Here is a 23,673-nt window from a genome sequence, read left to right on the forward strand (position 1 = left end):
TAAAGAAAACTCTCTTTGAGATAACTTCCTGAATATGCTTCCATACAGCTGTCATCTGCAACAGAGATCCTGGTCTCCGGATTAGTCGCCATATAAAATTAGCACCCCCCTGTATTTTTCATGCCACCCCCACTACAGTCTATTTGGAGATTTGCTACAATTGCCATTAGTAAAATTAAGTCCGAAGCCTATTCTTAAAAAGAAGATCGTATTTGCATAATATTTGTAGTTTCTTGTTTATCTTTCCAAGATAATCAGAAAAACCAGCCTTTTAGAACTGATTGTAGTAACTAATATACTACTTAATATTTCTAAGTTTTAAATATGTTAATTAAAATTCTATATAAACAGCATGTAGAAAACTAGGATGATAAAATATAATTAATGGTTCCTTTACTTTTAAGGCTAATTTTGATGAGTTTGTTTTATTTTGAGAACCCTAAATATATTTGGGATGAATAAAAGGATGCAGTTGAGAGTTTTGTGGTCTGTCTTTTCAGATTTAGACTACGTTTTTGCACACTTCAGTGGCATCTTTTTTACAAGCACAATCTACTTTCTGGTCTACTGTATAGCCATGAAAAATAACCTCAAGTTATATCCTGAAGCAGTCTTGCCAGGTAAGAACATTTACTACAAAAAATCTTCTTACTCTGTAAAAGTATTCTCTACTCACTTAGCTTGAATAATCATCTTCCGGAAACCAAGCCATCCTGAGCATGTGGTCTGTGTATATATTCCCTAATTGCTTTGGCCCAACTCACCACTAAATATGAAAGATTTAAAAACCATGAAACTTGATACGAAATGCCAGACATTACAGAACCTGAAACTTGAACAGTGAATCCAAGATGATTTCCTGTGCCAAAATACCTTGTGTATTGACCATCAGACTTTATTATTTCTTCTTCATTACCTAAGGATGCTTATTAAAAGTCAGAGTTAATAGTACTTTGTAGTCACTTAGGTAAACAAACATTTTCTCTGAAAAATAAGGAGAAATTGTTTTAGAGTTTGAAAAGGGTATATGATAAATGCACATTCTTTGGACTTAATCCATTCAGCACTGGTGGTAAAAAAATATATACAATTTCTTATATAGGAGTTTGCCATAAAGCAATTTGGAATGTAGGCCCACAAGTAAAAAACATATATATATATTTAAGAATAAAATAAAGCGTATGTCAGAGATTCATTTTGAATACCTGATTCATTCAGGTCAAAGTATGCCACTATACCTTATAAAAAATGATAGGGTATTTATTGACCACTTAGCTAAAGTATCCTGAACGTTTTATCTGGTATTTTCATTCAAATTCTAGGAGCTTTTTTTTTCTTAGCTATAAGCATCATTCTGAATTTCACATATTAGTATGTTGATCTTTTAAAGTAAATGGTGTTTGCAGACCATGCCCAGATCCAATATCTTCCCTAGGTCCCTCTCCACTACCCAGTTTTATCTCAACTACAACTTTGGGTATTTTATTAATGTCAATAAAATGAAAAGGTTGATAATTATACCCACAGCAGTCAAGAACAACAACAAAAAACGACTTAGCTTCCAAAATGATCATAAAATCATGCTGGCCAAATATGTCGATAGGAATGCATTGAAATGAGCGCTTTAATATTCCCACTGTTTCCAGAGTGTGGACTTTTCAGGAGAGGAACGTGGTTTGTAAATGTGCGCTGTTTGCATGTGTTTCAGGATTCCTGTCAGGAGTTCTTTGGGCAATAGCCACCTGCTGTTGGTTCATAGCTAACAACGCTCTCAGTGCTGTGGTCAGTTTTCCAATAATCACTGCTGTAAGTAGCTGAATGTTTCTCCAAATTTTTGTTTTTCAAATGTAAATCTGATTTTTCTGAAGTATTCTGAGTGAATCACTGGGGACTGTCATGGAGTTCAATTGTTCAGGAGGACAATTTGTGTAAGAGATTCATGTAAATTCACCGATACCCTCTCCCCTCATGTCCCTGATTGCTAAGAGACCATCGCTAGCCTCGTTTTAGCAGGTTTATTCATCTTTGATATCCTCGCAGTTTTTGTCTGGTCATTTTACCTGATGTCATTTTGGATACATTGTAATTTGCTGTTTATAACAATACTTATCTCTGTACAACAGTTTACAAATTAAAAATGCTTTTGTGTATATTCCGACGCTTGAATCTCATGACAACGTCATGAGACAGAAAGTACTTCAGAATCCTCATATGGTACTTCAGTATTTTTAAAGGCTTTCAGGAAGTCCTAAAGCAAACTGTTGTCTCTGGATGAGTTATGTGATTAAATCTTAAGTTTTGCTTGGTGCTTCCAAAAGGGAGTAATACAGTGGGGTAACTGGTAACATGTTATTTCCTCAGAAGAGATCATTTATTTTCTAGCACTAAATTCTTAATAGAATGTAACATATGGGGCCTTTTACAGGGGACATAAATAAGAATAAATAATATTCCTCAAAAAAATCTATAGTAGACAGAGATTTGGTTTTTCTGTCACTGTGTCTTGTATTAAATTATGGTAAAGACTTGGGATAAAACATTAAAGCCCAATTCCATGGAAATAAAGTGCTGAGATAGGTGAGGTTCAGGGAGATGGTTGATGGGAATAGTCACTGTAGCTCTTGGAGACTTGCCTGTCAGAAAGACTATTCTCGAATAGTCTGTGATATAAACAAAGTCTTCTCACCCACCAGGTTTAGCTTCCTCTGGTGCTTGGAGATTGTTACCTGGGAAAAAACAGTTGTTTCTGGGACTTGAGGGAATTGGGCAAAAGTTCTGGTAGGGGGGCGCCTTGGTGGCTCAGTCATTAAGCGTCTGCCTTCGGCTCAGGGCGTGATCCCAGAGTCCTGAGATCAAGCCCCACATCAGGCTCCTCCACTGGGAGCCTGCTTCTTTCTCTCACACTCCTCCTGCCTGTGTTCCCTCTCCCACTGGCTGTCTCTCTCTGTGTCAAATAAATAAATAAAATCTTAAAAAAAAAAAGTTCTAGTAGGTTCTTGCTTGGTTTCACTTTTGTTACTCTAGTCAAGAGCAATATTTTCTACATGCAGAAAAGATTCAGAAAAGATTCAGTCTTTTCCTCAAGGATCTTACATTCTTCTTTACTTCTTGGGAGAACTGGATTTTTTTAACATTAACTTTTTTAGTGGAAAATTTCAAACATACCCATCATCTGGCTTCAACAATTATAAATATGATCAGTTTTATTTTATCAAAAGAGCACTTTAAAAAAGAAATTCTAGCAACGCTGTTCTTCCCAGGTACGTAAATTTCCACTGTTATATACCCACTGGTAACTAGACTGTGAGTTTCTTGAAAGCAGCTATAGCTTATTAGCAAATAACATTTAATTAAAAAGTAAAGAGAGAGAAAGAGAAGAGAAGGAAGGAAGGAAGGAGGGAAGGAAAGAAGGAAGGGAGGGAGGGTGGAAGGTGAGGAGAAAGAGAGCGGGGAGGGAGGGAAGAAAAAGAAGAAAAAAACCCATGTGGCAGGAGCAAGGGCTTGTTACTCTGCTCCAAGTCTTCACTGATAAATCTAAAAGCTGAATCAGTTTATCCAGAAGTTCAGCTTCTCAAGGTAGCCCAAGCTCACCTTGTTTTCAAAGGCTGATTTACAAATACGTAACTTATATTCATTTTATGAAAGGAAAATATGCAATCCCAGTTGCCAACACAGCTCTGTCTCTTACCTAAGCTGTCCTTCCTATTTGGCTCTCCTTTGCCCGAGTCAAAGAGTATGTACATACTTGGGCCTATGCTTGCGCGTACTTTTAGCAAAACATCACTTCCCATAACCACATTACTCCTCACAATTACCCTTAGACCATGTCTAAACTGGTATTTAGGAAATGATCAGCCAAAAAGTCTCAAAGGTCAGTGATACCTTTTGGCATTGTCTTCTATCATGTTCTCTGAAGGAAAATAAATTTCTTAATTAGAGAGGATAAAATTCTTGAGTGATTGACCTGATAACATTATTATTATATCTCCTTTTCTATTGTTTCCTTCCACCCTGTCCAAAGTCAGTATGGAATTGCCTAAAGCACCCAGATGCTTCTTGTTTGGTTTGGATTTTGAGGCTTAGGACCTTACGTCATTGATAAAAGACAGTTCCTCTGACCTATTTCTCTGGCTCTTTTGATGTTGAATTTTCCAGACACTGATAAACAGAGAGTAATGTATTTTTACATGCCAGGAGTGGAGTCAAACTTTGTTGACCCAGTCATGTAGACAGTTGGAGTAGTGGAGGGGGAAAAACATGTTGGATTGTTTATGAGAAACTCTTCCAGAGTTTGTGCAGGGCTTGAAAAGGAATCATAGAAATGCTGATACAATACCCTCTCCACAAACACCATGATTAATCCAAATTCCAATTTTTTTCCTTCTCAGCTAAAAAAAGTTAATAAACTTGAATAGCTTCAAATTTTGAACTGGAGAATCATCCTTTCTTTCCACCTCATGTCTTCTCATTTCCCTTTCCTAGATTATTTCATTCTTGTCTGAATAAACCTATTGCTTATTTTTCCTTACATGGCTTTTCTGTCTTCCTATAATACTGTCTTTAGCATCCATTGGAGTTTAATGTTAGACATAGTTCATCACTGTGCAATAGTTATCAGTTCAAGAATTTTTTTAAAGTACGTTATTTGCCAGATCCAAAAGAAATACTAACTACAGTTTCTTCAGTTGTGAGATTGCCTCATGCTGAAAAAAAGTGGTTAATTATTCCCACACTTTTGGGGCATCTGGGCGGCTCAGTCAGTTAAGCCTCTGCCTTCAGCTCAGGTCATGATCCCAGGGTCCTGGGATCGAGCCCCACTCCGGGCTCCCCGCTTGGCGGGGATTCTGCTTCTCCCTCTCCCTCTGCAGCTCTTCCTGCTTGTGTGTTTTCTCTCTCTGTCCCTCTCTCTCTCTCAAGTAAATAAAATCTTTAAGAAAAATTATTTCTACACTTTCTCCTATTAATCCTATTTCTAGTATCCTAAGTTCATTAAAAAAATAAATCATTTGCTTATTAAAATTTTATTGTAAGTAGATCACATTTATTAAAGTAAATCACATAATAGTATAACATCATCAGTGTAATAAATATGAAAATCAGAAAGAGACAAAAAAAATCTTCATTTTTTACCGAATGCTGCTTAGTTTAATGTTGAGTTAGGGTTGAGATTATGAATAGTTTTCCCTGAGAATACTGTTATACTGTTTTTATGGTAGAAAGTTATTCAATGAAAGTATTAGGTCAGCTCTCCAATATACTATATTTAGGTAGAGTTCAAGTTACAGAAAAAAATAACCAATTTAATTACAGTTTTTCTTTTTATTCAAGGGTCCAGGATTTATAGCTGCAATGTGGGGTGTCTTCATGTTTAAGGAAATACAGGTATGTACAAGAAAGGGTAGATTTCAAAAACAGGTCGTAGAGCCAGGTAAAGGCATTTCATACTATGTTTGTGTTATTTTCTGAAAACTGTATGTGACCCCTAAGCCCAGGGCAGAAAACACATGAATGGATTTGACAAACTCAGATGTTCAAAATGCTATCATCCCTAACAAGGAAATAAAATACTAAAGATATGATAATTATTATGGAACATGTTTCTCTCCATCCCAGCTCCCAGAGGGAAAATGCTTTAGTTGACTTTTTTTTCCATGAGAGATTTTGGCTACATAATCCAATAAAATATGATAGAGGGAAATTTTATTTAATGTAAAATATGATAGATAAACAAGATGAAAGATTTTTTTATCCTAAAGATTAAAATATCCCTGAGGCAAATGGAATTTGGGAATAGACTTTTTTGTTGGTTCTCATGCCTCCCGAAGGCCTGAGCAATTTTATAGGAAAATAGTATGGTAGCAGGTGACTACTCCCACTTCTCTTTCAAGTGTAAATGATGGTGACTTAAAACTGATTTAAAATAGCTCTAGGGTGTGTGTGTGTGTATTTTCATTAAAAATTGTTTTAGGGGCACCTGGTTGGCTTGGTTGGTGGAGCGTAGGACTCTTGATCTCAGGGTTGTGAGTTCTAGGTTGGGTGTAGAGATTGCTTAAAAACAAAATATTTTTTTTAAATTTTTAATTGTTTTAGCATTTTTCCCATTTACCTTTATTTGAGGAATATATGTGAATAGTATTTTGTAATAGTTTTTACTAGAAATATATGTAAATCAAAGGTACTATGTCGAGCGAGGTATCATGGATATAATAATTCTCTGTCTTCATATGCAGCTGTAATAAAAAATTCTTGGTTCTAAAAAGATCTGATGTTCCTAATCTCTGCGAACCAAAAAGCAATCTGTGTACCTGGATAATCCTTAAAATGATTTTATTCAGTTTTAGATTTAAAATATCATTTCATTTATTCTAAGTGAAATGTTTTGATTTAGAAAGCCATAATTTGATAATACAGGATTCTCAGATTTAAAAAATAATAAATTTGTTTAGAGATATGCACCAGGATCTTAATTTTTATACTTTTTAAAATACACAAGACAACTTAAAACATTTATAGACCCATAAATTTCTTCAATACACATTTCTCATTTATTTTAGTTAGGGTTGCTTTCTGCAAAAAATAATTATATGTCCAAAATGTGCTGTAATCTCTTTGCAGATATTTCATCTGCCTCCCAAAGGAAAATAATTGCTATGTAAGAATTGGGTATTTATTATCTAGTATAACGTCCTGAAGCCTTAGAAAATCACAAGTGAGCATAGTTTATTTGCAGTTATAGATAAAAAGAAACATAAATGAAGACTAGATTTAATACAAAGGATTTGAAAATTATTTTAGTCACTACTACTGTAATAATGATATGAACTTAAAAATCTTCTTCCCTAGTTATAAGAACTTGAGAGACAGAACCCATTGAGCCTAGTGGTAATTCCTGGGTCCTCTAAAATGATACTAAAAGACATTCAAAGAAAGCCTTTTTAAAAAGACACCTTTAAAAAGACAGCTAAGGTCAAATACAGCAGAATTTTTTTCTTTAAATGATAAGCCATGACCAAGTAGGGCTTAATTCAGCAGTGCCGGGAAAGTTCATAATAGGCTAATTAATCAGAGTAATATAATATTAGGTAAACAGCGAAAAACTGTGTGATGATATATATTTAAAAGACGTGCTGAAATTAAAAACCAGGTTTTTTTTTTTATTTGAGAGAGAGAGAGAGCACAAGCAGGGGAAAGGCAGAGGGAGAAGCAGACCCCCTGCTGAGCAGGGAGCCCAGTATGGGACTCGATTCCAGGACCCTGGGTTCATGACCTGAGCTGAAGGCAGATGCTTAACCGACTAAGACACTCAGGCACCCTAAAAACCAGTTTGTTTTTTTTTTTAAAGATTTTATTTATTTATTCGACAGAGATAGAGACAGCCAGCGAGAGAGGGAACACAAGCAGGGGGAGTGGGGGAGGAAGAAGCAGGCTCATAGCGGAGGAGCCTGATGTGGGGCTCGATCCCATAACGCCGGGATCACGCCCTGAGCTGAAGGCAGATGCTTTACCGCTGTGCCACCCAGGCTCCCCTAAAAACCAGTTTTTAATTAAGAGAAAACTTCTTAGAAGTGCTACGGATAGGAGAAAGCTGTCTATTATAACAATAGCAAATGTGTAGCTAAAGTGAAACCTAAAAGTTCTCTCTCAATTATACCTCAATAAAGCTGAGAAAAAAAGGAGTTCTCTGTGAGTTGAAAGTCAAAGATTTCTCCATCACTGCTATTATTCAGTATTTTCTGGATTTCCTAGCCAGTGTGGTAAAATAAAATTAAGAAAGAGAAATAGATGTAGGAAAGAAAATGAGAAAACTGTCATTGGCATGTAACATTATCTTCTTTAAAAATCTAAGTGAATCAGCTGAAAATCTTGAGATCCAATAAGATCACTTGGTAAGGTGCCAAAATATAGGATAAGTATAAAATCAATAGCTTTCTAATATGCCACCAATAAGCAATTAAAAAGAGGAAAATAGGGGCACCTGTATGGCTCAGTCGGTTAAGCATCTGGCTCTTGATTTCAGCTCAGGTCATGATCTCAGTGTCCTGGGATCGAGCCCCAAGTGGGGCTCTGCACTCAGCGGCAGGGAATCTGCTTGAGGATTCTCTGTCTCCCTCTCCCTCTGCCCCTCCCCCTGCTCATGCTCTCTCTCTCAAATAAATAAATATTTTTTAAAAAGGAAAATAAATGCTATTAAAAACTACAAAAATTATAAAAGTTTAAGAAAATAATCGACAAGGAATTGCTAGATTTATAAAATCATTCACTTTACCACAAAAGTTTACTACAGAACATAAGAAAATATCAGAACAAATGGGGAAGCTCACCACATTCCTGACGGAGCAACTCACTGTTGTTAGTAGGCAGTTGTTTCCAAGTACAGTCAGTGTGGTTCCTACAAATTCCAATGGAGTTCTATATGGAATTTTGAGAGTGAGTTCTAAAGTTTGGCCAAGTATGGATGTAAAAATAAAGAGAGAGAGGACCAAGCTGGAAGCAAAGAGTGACTTTTATTGACCTTCTGGGCTTAAAAAAAAAAAAAAAAAAAAAAACCTTACAAATCTGTCTACAAACAAAACTTAAGTATCCAGTGAGGCTTAGGATTCAGTGCAGGTGCCTAGTTGCCTCTTAACAGGTGATTTAAAGGCAAGTTTTAAATACTTTACATGCCAACTTGCTTAAGAAAGAGCTGTCAACTAAACACTGAAACCAAAATCCTATTAGAATTTTTTTTAAGATTTTATTTATTTGAAAGAGAGAGAGGGCATGAGTGGGGGGAGGGGCAGGCAGGGGGAGAAGCAGACTCCCTACGGAGCAGGGAACGCGACCCGGGACTTGATCCCATGACCCTGGGATCATGACCTGAGCCAAACGCTAATGACCTGAGCCAAAGGCAGATGCTTAACCTACTGAGCCGCCCAGGCTCCCCCATCAGAACTTTTAAAAATTATTTTTCTTAGAAACAAGATAAAACCCTAGAGGAAAACAAAAGCAAAACGTATCTTTACCGACTTCTAGGCCCTATCAGTATGTCTTGAAGCAATACTCGAAGACACATATTTGAAAGTCTAAAACCTATAGCAGTAAGAACTTAATCTGAAATCCAAGCACTTTTTGTGCTAAAGCGTTTAATGATTTCATTTAGTCTTAATGCCATCCGGGCACCACTTGGAGGCTTTCCACTTCCAGTGCTCTTTGATATCTGGTATGTGTTCATCTTTGGGAAGTTTGTTTTAGAATTTTACTTTGAGCTATTTTAAACTTAAATGTACATTATTATCTTTAGAAACATACTTTAGACACAATGTCTACAGAAATGCCAGTGCAGGAAATTACTACCACCACAATTTATAGGTCAGTAGCTCCTCCCAGATAAAGGAAGATATCATCTGTTATCTTAGTAGCTGTTTCAAAGATCCAGGTTAAAAACTTTGTGCTTTGTGGAGAATGTTAGCATGATCTTTCTAAGTGTTTATATTCACCTTTGACGAGGGGAAACTATTGCTATTGCCCAAATATAATCAGTCTTTGTCTTTAGGAGACTATAGACAGTTTGGACAGATTCTTCACCTCAAAGGGGAAAAATATTTTACTCTCCGAGAGAGAACATTATTCTTCTGATTACACAGACAATAAAGGAGAGAGCTCAGCAAAGTAATCACATAATTAGGTTGTAAAGTGCTGATAATTGAGGACCATATGTTGTTTTTTCTTATTTAAGTCATTGTATCAATTGTCTAATTCACAAAGGACACTTGGAAATCACCTGATTGTATTCATTCTTTGAGCAAATATTTGAGTGTCTCCTCTCCTTTGGTACTGGTATCTAGTAAAGGTTGCAGTCTTTAAAACTGATGTCAGGGGGGCGCCTGGGTGGCTCAGTCATTAAGCATCTACTTTCGGCTCAGGGTGTGATCCCAGCGTTCTGGGATCGAGACCCACATCAGGCTCCTCCGCTGGGAGCCTGCTTCTTCCTCTCCCACTCCCCCTGCCTGTGTTCCCTCTCTCACTGGCTGTCTCTCTCTCTCTCAAATAAATAAATAAATCTTTAAAAAAAAATAAAAAATAAAATAAAATAAAACTGATGTCAGGGAACATTACAGCCTCAGCAGGAGTGTGTGTGTGAGTGTGTGTGTGTGTGTGTGTGTGTGTGTAAACAAGCCGCTCTGTACTTGGAAAGGCTTTGTGGTGCTTTCATTTGTGGAACTTGTACTAGAGTGACTTCTGGTAGTATTCATGCTCATAGAGAATCAGAAAATTTAGTTGGCCCCAGCCCAACTTACAAAGACATCTCCCCTGTCATCAAATAGAGGTCATTTAATCCATTTTTTTCCCCAATTCTTGATGAAGTTGAAGAAAGAGGATATATGCTTTTTGGAATTTTGACTATATTAATTGGCATTAATCTTAAGAGATAATAATAATATTATATGTGATATTATATATTTATATAATTCGACTGTCAGGAGATCTCAATGTTGTTTTAAAATTTCTATCTAAAGTTAGGGAGATACTGGTCCTGTTTTACTTTGCGATGTTCAAACCCTGCCTTAGAGCCTCAGGACTTATATTTAAAGAGGGACATAGACAGCATGGCAACCATTCAGATGGGAACAGCCAGGGACCTTGAATCTATTTCATATGAAACATGGTCAAAGGGGCTAAAATACTGGTCAGAAAAAAATAAGCTTTAAGAATATAAGACAGTTATTTTTTTAATGTTTGAGGGTTTATCTTGTGGGAGAGAGATTAGAATTGATCTATCTGTACCCCTGGAGATAGATAGAACTTACAGTAAATTGGGGCACCTGGGTGCCTCGGTCCGCTAAGTGTCTGCCTTTGGCTCAGGTCATGATCCCAGGGTCCTAGGATTGAGTCCCACGTCGGGCTCCCTGCTCAGCAGGGAGTCTGCTGCTCCCTCTCCCTCTCCCTGCTTGTGCTTTCTCTCTAGTTCACTCTCTCTCTCAAATAAATATATAAAATTTAAATAAAGAGCTTACAGTAAATTAAATATATTTACTTAACACAGCAAGATCCTTTGTTAGGGGCACCTGAGTGGCTTAGGTGGCTCAGTCGGTTAAGCATCCAACTCTTGATTTCAGCTCTGGTCATGATTTCAGAGTCGAGAGGTGGAGCCTGGCAGTCAGGCTCTGAGATCAGTGGGGAGTCTTTCTGAGATTCTCTCTCTCCCTCTGCCCCCCCAAAATAAATAAATCTTTTCTTAAATAAAGTTATTTCTTGTTTAATCAAAGATAGACTGGCTACATTGGGAAGTGGTTGTCAGTGTTTCCCGCCTTTAAGACCAGGGCACCCACCCATAATTGGGCAAGACAAACAGTCTCTCTGTTCCTTCCTTGCCCTTCACATCCATCTCTGTCTCTCCAGCTGCACGTCATCATTCTGTGCCCAAGAAAGCTGTAGTTCCCTCTTCCATCATCTCCTTGCATCCATTCTGGACCCCTCCAACCTGTTCACCATCTACAGAAAAGAGGGTGGACTTAATGAAATGTGAATCCCATCTTTTAACCACATCCAGCTGCCCATTTCTTTAATGTCTTCCCATTACTTGGAAAAATAAAACCCCAAAGGGTACATGGCCTGTGAGATCCCACAAGCGCGGACCATAGCCCTCCAACCTGGTTTTGTTCCACTTAACTCCCGTAGCTGTGGTTACACTGACTTCCTTTCAATTCCTGGCAAGTATCACACTTTATCTTACAGCAGAACTTTGCATATAAAATTCCTTCTACTTGGAATCTCTGCCTGTTTCCCTACCCAATTACTTGGTGCTTACAGTTAGAAGCTGAATTCCTCACCCTCCCAACCAGCCTCACTAAGATTCCTTTGTAACACCCCTCAGAAACAATCATGGTCGTTTACTTATTAACACCCCTCTCGCTTTGTAACATTCTTTTCTGCGATGATTAACTTTTGTCTCCCATATTACACCATTATCTGAATAAGGGCACACCTTGCTTACCATTTTAACCCCAGTGCATGTTGATGCAAAGTGGGTGCCCACATGTGTTTACTGAGTGGGTGAATTAGGAAGGTTCTAATGGGTTTGCAAGACAATCTGGATGACTAGTTGGAGGGATAGCAAAAGGCATACAGGAAGCTGTTAGTAAGGTCCTTAGCAATCTGGACGTTCTGTGCTTTCTGCATGTTCGATTCAGATTTTCTTAATTACACTTACTCTTTTTTTATTATGCAGGGTCTACAAAACTACCTATTGATGATATTTGCATTTTGCATCATCTTGACTGGAGCATTATGCACGGCTTTCTCTAAAATCTAACAATTACAAGACCAGCAGATGGCAGCAGTGGGTAAGAGAACCCTGCTACAGGACTCCTAGCGATTATGCTGAGTTCATTTTCACACAGCAAATGGATCTCAACCCGTCTTGGACTGGGTAAATGATTTTTTTTTCACGAATGTGAGAATAAAGGAAAACTAAGTTGCGGTCAAGTATTAAAATGGAAAATTCCTCTAATGAACTATTTATGTCAGTAGGACTTTACTGGGTAATTAAAATGTCTGCCCTCTTACAGCATTACCGCTGAGAGTGCTCCTTTACCATAATATGTACTTGGTGTTGCATAAGCAGCAAAACAGTGTGGAGTTCATATACACAGAGAATTTTGTCTATGTCCAAGTTGCCAACATATTACCCTTGTTAATGAAGAGAGGCAGAAAAACGTTGGGGAGAGAAATGGGGAGAAGACCTACGTTATAATGGAATTAGATTCCAAACCTGTCTAGATCCTTGCCAGAAAAAGTAAATGTCAGAGTTAGTAACTGAATATGAAAAAGGCCATTTCATTTTTTGCCCAAACTTATTTTTACTTCAAATTAATATTGCTCAACTCTACGTCACCCCCTCATCTTCGCTCAAAATGCTTTTGATTATCTACAGATAAAATCTGTCTTCAAAGGACAAAGATTTCCAACCATTGAGAATATACATATAATATATCTACAGACATATACAGATACACACACGTAAATACACACACATATATGTCTGTATGATTCCAAACGGGAAATTCTAGAGTTGCTGTAGTGAGGGTCTAGCTTATTAGAGTAAGAATTTGCAGGGACCAAACCCTTCTTTGTGTGTAAAATTTTTTATTTTTTTCTGAAATACACTTTCCTAAAATCCCTCTTTAAACTGGAAGTTTTCTTCCTGTGTAAACTGGTGGTTTCCTTTAAGGAAAAAAAAATAACGGACATGCTATTTTTATATACATATTCAGAAGAGACAGAACAGCATTCTGTTTAAGTGTATGCACTCTGGCGCTGACCCAAATGGCTTTCATCTTCATTGTATGACTTTAAAGGAGTTCCCAAGCCTCCTGTTTCAGATTCCTTATCTATGAAATGGACATAATGATAATGTTAATGGCTATTGTAAGGTTCAAATTAATTAAAATCTGTAACATGTTCATTGAGTGTCTGGCACTTGGCAAACATTGTATAATTCTTAGCTATTATTGTTATGTACTGTTTGAGAAAGAAAACGTGTCTGTAGATTGGGGAATATTTTGTAAGAGCTACTGCCCTCACCACCAGTCCATCCAAACAACTAGTTATTATTCATTCCTCTATTTGAGTGCAATTTAAATAATGATACTAGAGTCTCTATTTCATTATGAATTCTTCGATTGTAACACCTTACCAAAACTCATTTTAATTCTAACCTGAAATATAATTAATTATGTTGATAACTTTAAATAAATTGACATAACTCAAAAGCTAATTTGCTTAAATATATTTTCAAATTTCATACGGATAGCATTCAATTCTGTAGTTGAGATTGCCAATCTATATGCAAAATTTTTAATGTGAAATAAAGCAATTGCAGAAGAAAGATGAAAAAAAATCTTATTACCACTATACAGTTTCTGCTACCACACAATGCTTTTAGTGTTGGTAAGAGATAAGAGTAGTGTGGGGGGTAAAAACAAGCTTTTCAAAATGGTTACCATGCAGAAAACTTACTATGTAGAGGTTAGTCTAAACAGGTGATGACCAAATGTCCACTTTCTTTGCTCAATTTAAGAAGTTAACACCTACTCTCTCTATTAAGTTTTGAGGCTTTTTTCTTCCTTGTCTAGTAGGGTCAAATTCATGTGTTTTAACTTCTTGCTTGGCTTTCTGTCTCTGTGTACGGAGAAGTCACTACCTGAAGTAGGGAAGTGGCATCCCAGTGAGGCTGGCATCCAGATTATGGGAATTGTTTATTATCAAAATAAAAACTCTTAACTTCTCAAAATTCCTAATGGGTTTTATGGAATTAATAGTACCGTGTTGCCCCGGAGTTACCAAATCTCCATGTATTCCTCTTGTATTCGTTTGTTTGTACTACCTATTTGTATCAATATTTGTGAGCTGAAAAACACATTGATAAAAAAGGCAAGTTGTAGAACCATGTGCACAGTATGATACCATTTAGGTAAATTTTGAAGAATCAAAGTAATATACATTTTTCTATAAATGCCTATATATGCAAAACATTAGAAAAATACATATACAGAGCTCATAATAATGTTTGCCTCTGGTGAGGATGAATGAGATCAGAATGGCAACACCAGGGTCAGTGTGAACTTGAGCATTATTTTTAATACTCTAATTTTTATGGCAATGAATTCATATATTTGTTCTTTAATATGTGTTAAAGAGTCAACAGCGAAAGAGCTCAGAACATGTGTTTAAATGTTAAAGTAATTAAGACTAGGTAAGGAAGATATGAGTGTACGTTATTTTCCTCTTTATTTTTTTTTTAGTACTTTTTAATTTCAAGACAAACATGCACACTCACATGCACACACAAGTAAAAAAGAGATCAAGGGAAAGTTGGGAAATTTTCCAAATTAAAAGTCCTACCTTCTTAAGATAGAATCTAGAAACTCACTTTTCTAGCCTCCTTTGCAGTAGGATCTCTCCTTCCTGATTATGTAGCCTCCAAGGTCAATTTGTGGTCCTGCTGGAGACTCTGTGAGCTACCTAAAAACACTTGTGTCAGAAATTTGCCTCATTAAAAAAACAAAACAAAAAACTCACAAATATAGCCTATTTTAATCAACTTTAATGAGGTATAATGTGTGTCCAATAAAATTCTCCCACTTAAGTGAACAGTGTTACTCTTAGTAACTTACTGAATCATACATTAAGTATTTATTGGGTGGATCCCTTGCATCTGAGGCAGGCTAGGCCTTGGAACACATGAATAAAGCAGCCATGGAACTTAATCAGAAAATCCCAAGATATCGAGTAAAAATCTTAGAGGGCTATAAAGGAAAATTAGGGGGTGCTATGAGGGGATACAGTAAGGGGTCTGATCATGAAAGATAATCCATAAAATGAGGCCTCAGCCAAATTAGTTGCTAGTAGTGAAAACAAAAGATGTATGAGAAAGTTTTTTATTTTGATGACTTTTTTTTTAAAAGCACAGTTTGTATCTTACATCTTTGCTAAACTCAGCTATTAGCTCTAATTGGTTTCTTGCAGATTTCTTAGGATTTTCCATGTAGCCATTCATGATGTCAGCAAATAAAGAATTTTACTTCTTATTTTTCAATCCAAGTGCCGTTCATCTTTTCTTTGCTTTATGGCCCTCCACTGTATTTTGAATAGAAGTGGTAAAAGGGGACACCCTGGTCTCACTCCTAATCTTTCATCATTAAATATAGTATAAGCTATATGTTCTTTTCTTTTTTTTCCCAAATGCTCTTTCTCAGGTTGTGAAATTACCTGAGATTACTACAAATCTCAGATTACTGAGATTACTTGAAATTTCTGTTTGTAGTTTCCTGAGAGTTTTTATCAAGAAAGAATGCTATATTTTGTGAAAAAAAAATTTTTTTGCATCTTTTGAGATGATTTTTTTCTTTTTATTCTGGTAATATGGCATATTACATTAATTTTCAAATATTAAACCGATGTTGCATTCCTGTGGTAAACACTACTTGGTCATGATGTGTTATTAGTCTATCTATATATTGTTGGATTTAATTTGCTTTCGTGTTCATGAGGGATATTGGTCTGTAATATCAGAGTAGTGGCTTTAAAAAGTTTGCTAACAATTGATACTATTCTTCCTTCAGTTTTTGGTAGAATTGAAAAGTAAAGCTATTTAGGCTTCATTTTCTTTAACATATATTTGTTGATTCAAGTCATCTATTTCTTCTTGAGTGAATTTTCTTAATTTTTGTCTTTCAAGGAATTTACTCATTTCATGTACATTGAGACATTATTGGCATAATATTGTTTATAATATTTCTTCATTCTCCTCTTCATATCTATAGGATCTGTAGTGATGTCCACTTTCTCATTCCTGATATTGGTAATTTGTTTCTTCTCTTTTTATGAACATTCTAGCTAAAAGTTTATCAATTTGATTCATCTATTCAACAAATTAGCTCTAGATTTACTTGAGTTTTCTCTACCCTGTTTCTCTCTTCGATTCATTGATTTATTTTCTTCTCTGTGATTGTTTCTTGTACATTTTTGACTTGTTCTTATTCTCCACCCCCTTCCTCTTTTTCTAGATCTCCAGTTATACATACATATATTCTATTTGCCTTGACCATCCCAAATTCTTATTTCTGTCTACTCAACTCAGGATGTCTGCTGGGCTGTGTGTTCCCCCTTACAGCACTGCAGCCTGCAAACTCTATATAGGCAGTAAAATTGAAGAATTACAGTACTCAACTTATTTGTTTCCCCTTCTGACGGGGATCACGGTCACGTCCTGCCTGTGGTCCAACATTTCATACATTTTACCTGTTTTGCTATTTCTTTAATGTATAAAGATTACCTTGGTTCCTATTACTCCATTTTTATTGGCAGTAGAAATCCTCTAATTAGCATTTTGTTACATTTTAATTTCAACTTCTCTTTTGTCACATTTTCATGAAAAGCAACATCAAAGAATAATTACGCATTGTAGTTTATTGAATATGGCTCCCAAAGAAATATAACTAAGTTGTAATTTTCAGTACCTGTGAGTATGACCTTATCTAGAAATAGGGTCTTTGCAGATGTAATTAAATTAAGGATCTCAAGATGTGATCAACTTGGATTTAGGATGGACTCAAAATCCAATAACTATTATCCTCATAAGAGAAAGGAAAGAGATATTTGATACAGAAACACAGAGAAGAAGGCCACATGAAGATGGAGGCAGAGATTGAAGTGATGTAACTGCAATCCAAGGAAGGCCAAGGATTGCGGGAAGCCACTGGAAGCTAAGAGACAGGCATGGAAAGGGGTTCTCCTTCAGATCCCCTAGAAGGAACCAACCTTGCCAGACTTCAGCCACTAACTGTGAAAGAATAAATTTCTGTTGTTTTAAGGCATCAAGTTTGTGATAATTTATCGTCCTATCCCTAGGAAACTAATCCAATGAGCATACAAAAGAAGACGCACAAATGCAACCCATAACCTTTAATACTGGCAATACTACTACTCAGATAAAGATGTTGGCTAAGCTGCAAAGCAAACATAGAATAAGGAGAAAAATTACATGTTGTGAAGGTCTCAAAAAGTGGCTTTTTGTCTTAACAGAGTTGAGAATTTCATCTTTAGATAGTACAGGATGGGCATACCTCTCTTCTTCTATAAAATGAAATAGAATATGCCAAGTGATTTTTGTTTGTTTGTTTGTTTGTTTGTGAGAAAGAAAGAAATGAACCAGATGACCTGGAATGTTGTATAAAGCATTTTAGGCACACATGTCCTCTGTATAGAAAAAGCTGTGACAGGAATTAGATAAAAGGAGTAGGATTTTTTTTTAAGTTTCTTGATATCAACAGGAAGATTTTTTTTAGCAAATAAAGGACATCAGAGCTAGCTCGGTTGTTTTTTAGCTACTGAAGTCCTCGTGTGGGAATGCATCTCATTTTTTTCCTGTTGAAGACAGACTGTCTCTCTGGACAACAGTTAAACTCCTATCTTTTTAAGCATCCTGAGGAAAGTGAAAAATAAAATTGAACAGAGAATTTTAATATGTGTGTTGTGACTTACTTATCATCCGTTTACACTGATGCTAGAGTAACCTTTCTATGTATGTGTGTGTGTGTATACCCATATATATATATGAAGAAAATTATTAAAAATAATTGGCTCACATGATTATGAAGGTTGAGAAATCTCAAGATCTGCAGTTGGCAATCTGGAGCCCTGGGAGAGCTCATGATATAGTTACAGTCCAAGTCAGAAACCTGAGAAGGGGAAGCTATGATGGTATAAATTGTTGTCTGCTTTTGAAAGCCTGAGAACCAGGATAGCCAATGCACTAAGTTGTACTCTGAATCCAGGTCCTCCAAAGGCAGGAGAAAACCCACGTTCCAGCTCAAAGACATTCAGGCTGACAGTGAATTCCCTCTTACTCAGCCTTTAATGAATTGGATGAGGCCTCTGACATGGGGGAGGGCAATCTGTTTTACTCAGTCTACCAGTTCAAATGTTAATCTCTTCCAGAAACATTCTCATACACACACCAGGAATAATGTTTAACCAAACACCTGGACACCCTGTGGCCCAGTCAGGTTGACACATAAAATCAGCCATCACACATGTGGTAAACCATTTTGGGGTAATTAGCTCTTTAGCCATAAAAAGAATTTGAGTTTAAACTCTTAAGTACACTGCCTTGTATTACTATTCTGTGAAGATTGCTTTATAATGTATCTGAGACTATAGTAAAAACATGCTTATTATAAACACACAAAAAAACATGGAATTCTTGGGAAATTTTCCTCTGGGTCATACCTGGTCTGAGAGTAATTAGAATTTCACTTGCTTCTGTTGAAGTCAAATTAAGCTCTAGTCAAATTAAGCAAAGGCGTTGGAGGCGGGGCAATAAGGAATCTAATAAAAAATATGGTTAGAACTTTTCAAAAAATTATCCACCGTCTGAAGAAGGAAACTCTATATATTCTCTCCACATACATAATATATTTCTCAATTGAAACATGACATATAGCTCTTGAAAGACAGCGTAAAGTAAGTTGTCATTTACTTGACCCGACACAGCATTATGAGTTTGGTGGTCAATTCATTCATGATACATTTTAAAAATACATAAAATGTTTTATTATGTATAAAATTCCGTAAATTTTGAGGGTAAAAGACTATGTTCAAAAACAATGTTTATATTTGGTTCAGAATATGATATAGTAAGACAAAGAGGTTTTAAGGGAACTTTGAGAATTAGTCTCATTGAGGCAACATATGAAACTTGTATGTTGATAGAACATGGATAAAAAGAGTTGAAGAGAGGGGCCCCTGGGTGGCTCAGTCAGTTAAGTGTCTGCCTTCAGCTCAGGTCTTGATCCCACGGTCCTGGGATTGAGTCCCGCATTGGTCTCCCTGCTCTGTCGGGAGCCTGCTTATCCCTCTGCCTCTGCCTCTCTCTCTGTCTCTCGGGCATAAATAAATTAAATCTTTTTAAAAAAGGAAGAGTTGAAGAGACAGTAATAGCCCAACAAATAGAAAAATTGTAATTGAATATGGCATTTACTTTATTGAGGCACAATTTACATACAATAAACGCTCACTCTGATAATTTTTACAAAGTTAAACATTTGACCTGCCATGACACAAATCAAGTTATAAAGGCTTCTATCACCCAAGAAATTTCCCTCATGACTCTTTGTGGTCAATCCCCCAGGCCTACACCTTCTACCCCACCCCACACCACACGCACATCATTCTAGGCGATCACTGTTCTTCCCCCATTACAAATTTCGCTTGCCCTTACAATATCTGTAATAATATGATATGTTTCCTTGGTGTTTGGTGATTTTCCCTCTGCATAATGTTTTTAAGACTCAGATGTTTTGTTGTATGTATCACTAGTTTGCTTTGTTAATGAGTAGTATTCCAGCACATTTTATGGATATGCCACAATTTGTTTATCCACTCTTCTGTTCATAGACTACGAACACTCCTGCACTAGACTTTCCGTGGATATATGCATGCATTTCTTTCAGACATATACTGAGGAGATGAACTGCTGGGTGGAGGTGAGTGAACACTGAGCAAAGAGGTACTGATATCCAGGAACTGGCCCAGGATTCAAAGTTAGGCCTTGGGGTTCTGTTGAACAGATACAACTTCACAGAACATCAACATCAGACAAGGCCACCCTGTGACCAGGATGGATCAAGAGAAAAACTCACAATCATGTCTGAACATGGACAAAACATAAGTATTGTTCGAGCCACAAAATACCCCTTCTGGCTGAGATGAGTGCCTGGCTGCTTTACCAATGACAGCTTTGGCCTCTTTCTAGTCTTCCCTCCTCCTAGAGAAGATTTATAAAGACCGTCATTGAATTACCCATTTCCTGACAGCATCCAGTCCAGAGCAAAGCCCCACTTCCTTAAACCCTCTCCAAAACCCCCTAACAGAGTCTCAATCCTAATTGTAATTAATTGCAATTACCAATATACACAAAATAGGGAAAGGGAGATGTTAAAGACACCACAGGAATCAAATCAGCAAAATACCAAGTGTGGGAAACTGTACGGGACAAAGGATTTGATTCCTTCAACATAGACACGTGTGTGTGCGCATACACACATGTGCACGTGTGTGTACGTATGTACTTCTGTACATCTATGTAATATATATTTAGCTGCTTATATATACACGTGTGTGGAGGTGTACATTCAGAGAAAGAGAGAAGGATCCATAGATGTGTGAACCAAAAGCAATATCTGGACCTTATTCCAATCCTTATTTCAATAATAAAGCAATTGAAAATTTGAAAACTGTCTAAGTTATCTTAAAGTATGTTTAGGTTTGATAATGGTATTTTGGTTACTTTTAAAAAGTGTCCTTTTTTAGAAATTCAAACAGAATTACTTATGAATGAAATCAAATAAGGTCTGGGATTTGTTACAAAATGCTACAGGGGTGGGGTTAAGTGGGCGGGGCTTTTAATAACAAAGTTGGACATTCATTGACAGTTACAGAGCGTGGTCGATGGGTACTTGGGGCGGCGTTATGTTATCATTTGCACATTTGTGTATGTTTGAAATTTTCCCTAGTAAAAAATTTAAAACATTTTCTAAAGTTAATATCCAGTAGGGTAAAAATAGCTTGTCATTTACTTAATTTGCCTTTCTTTTATTACCTGTTTTAACATTTTTCTGTTGACGTTTTCTCTTCGATGAATTGACATTTTGTACCACAATCCTTTGATCTATTAAAATATTAGTGTTTTCTTCTGGATTTGCATGTGTTCCATATTTTCTTAAAAATGCTCCTCTTTCTAGTTTTCCATCTGCCCATCTCCACAAAAGGTTTCAGCGTAAGTGCACTTAGCGTCATTTCTTTGATACAATGCATGTCTTCACTTTCTACTTTACAGTCTCACTTTCCTTAAACCCTTCTTGTCTCTCCGCAAAGCTACAAGCATCTTAATCTCATGATACGTTCCGATTTATCTTTGTAGTTTCCCCTCACTTGTTTAGGTAGCCAACTCAATATTTTAAATAGGTACACAATGAATGTTTATTGAATGAATTAAAATAAGATCTCAAAGGCCTCATTTGGTGCTAAAATTATCTTCTATCATGTATTTAGGTTTTATATTGAAAGAAGTTTATTTGAGAAAAATTAAGAGACTAAAATTCAAGACCATTTATAATTTCACTGTGTAACTTCTTTTAATAAGAGTTCACATCCAATTAATACAGTAGATAAAATTTACACAGTTAAACAGGAAACCGTTTTAAATCCTCTAATTATCAGAAAGAACAAAAAGTAAAACATAGTTTCTGTCGTATTTTCCTTAGTTAAAAACATGTCTTATGGTTAGAATAAAAAGAGGAACCAAATAAAATTATTTATACATTTTAGGAATTATTTTTTCTGAGGCTTAAAGAATACATTAGTAAAAAATTTTGTTGGCTCCCATATGAAATTATCCAAGATGATGTTAAAACTAAACAGCCAAGAAAATGCAGCCTTCAATTTTCTCTAGATAGAAAAATTAATATTCCAAGTTATCTTGGAATTAATCTTGTATTTCTTAAGGTATAATGAATTACACATTTTTTTTTTCTGCTTAAGGATCAGTACCCTAAGGGGCGCCTGGGTAGCGCAGTCGTTAAAGCGTCTGCCTTCGGCTCAGGGCGTGATCCCGGGGTTTCGGGATCGAGTCCCACATCGGGCTCCTCCGCTGGGAGCCTGCGTCTTCCTCTCTCATTCACCTGCTGTGTTCCCTCTCTCGCTGGCTGTCTCTCTGTCACATAAATAAATAAAATCTTAAAAAAAAAAAAAAAGGATCAATACCCTAAGATATGTCTAATGTTTGCATACAGTAACCAAAGGCACTAGGTTTGGTTGCTGGGTTAAGATTCTATATCCTGATATTCTTTGACAATCAGGTATCTGTCTGTGTTCTTAAAATTTTCATTTTAATGTGTGTGATAAAATAAGGCATAAAATAAGTCATAGCCTACTTCCCTAAAATGAAGTAGCCTAAGAAATCCAGAAAAATAGTCTTTCCCATTATTTCTACATAAATTGTAACATACATGAATACCTAAATCCCAAGTATATCAGTGGTGTCATCTAACACTTACTATTTATAGCCCCTGAATTACAGTTGAAAAGTTTAGAACAATAGTGACCTTTCCAAAGAGAAGCCATTCAACTTTAATAATTAGGAGAAATGTTGTAGTCAAGTGAGTTAGTTAAAACGAAATATTCACTCAACATGAAGCATCTGGTAGCTTCACCTTTAGTTATTAATGTGTATTAAATAATCATTCATTTAATTCCTCTGTAAAAACACATTTTCAATTTTGACCACCAGAGGCCAGTGCAGGTTTAATTGTGAAAAATGTAAACTTTTTTTTTTTTTTTTTTTAAGTTTGGGCTTGTTTTCTCTATTTTTCCCCCCTGATTCTGTCCTCTGAAATGACTGTACTTTGCCATTTATGGATTTTTTAAAAATCTGAACTAAGAAAGAAAACTATTTTCTATCTAATACCCTATACGTCTCAGTTGAATTCTCAGTGTGACATCTGTTTTTCAGTCTTGGGTTTCTATTACTTTATGACTTTTTTAGTCTTTATCATTTAATTTCCTAGAAGTGGAACACATCACAAAATAAATCCATTTTTAGAGTTATGTAAACAGAAGAGTGTGTTGCCTGAGAACTTTCAGGGCATAGGAAAATTCTCAAAACCAGGACTACCCACAGTGGTGAATGTGGCTGAATAAATACGGAGCTAGCAGCCACATTATTCTCTGACCTAATGACATCATTACTTAATCATTAGGCTGAATGGCTTCAGGTTTCTCTAAGATACTCTAATAATTCTTCTTCAGCTTCATTAGACATTTTAGGTCACAAAGACCTGGGACTATTTGACCTGCTATTTTTGAAGACCTTTTTGCAACCCAAAGGCGGAAATGTTTTCCCAATAGGCTATTAAATAATCATTTGCTGTAATTGGATGGATTCTGAATATGGATTCTTATGGCTTCCTACCATCACCGGGTGGACTGGCTAAAGGAGGGTGTGTCCTCAGTTCCTATTTCCTGGGTACAGAATGATGTTTTACTAAGGTAACTGTCTGATGTAAAGTCGGGTACCAAACGATCCTGTTTGTTTCAGCTCTGAAATGCCTAGTGGAAAATTACCAAGAAGCA

General features: G+C 36.3%; 1 protein-coding gene across 3 annotated transcripts in view; it reads left to right on the plus strand.

The window, feature by feature from the left end:
• TMEM144 (transmembrane protein 144) overlaps positions 1-14,696 on the plus strand; it is a 39,436-nt gene extending 24,740 nt beyond the window's left edge. For all 3 annotated transcript variants that reach the window (XM_040626400.1, XM_040626399.1, XM_008685544.2), the window contains exons 10-13: positions 501-620; positions 1,709-1,806; positions 5,329-5,382; positions 12,209-14,696. In XM_040626400.1, the coding sequence (XP_040482334.1) occupies positions 501-620; positions 1,709-1,806; positions 5,329-5,382; positions 12,209-12,292 (356 nt within the window). In that variant the 3' untranslated portion in view covers positions 12,293-14,696. The remainder of the gene's footprint in view (positions 1-500; positions 621-1,708; positions 1,807-5,328; positions 5,383-12,208) is intronic.
• The last annotated feature ends 8,977 nt before the right edge of the window (positions 14,697-23,673 follow it).

This window comes from Ursus maritimus, unplaced genomic scaffold, assembly GCF_017311325.1.
Source record: "Ursus maritimus isolate PB19 unplaced genomic scaffold, ASM1731132v1 scaffold_11, whole genome shotgun sequence".
NCBI classification, from domain to species: Eukaryota; Metazoa; Chordata; class Mammalia; order Carnivora; family Ursidae; genus Ursus; species Ursus maritimus.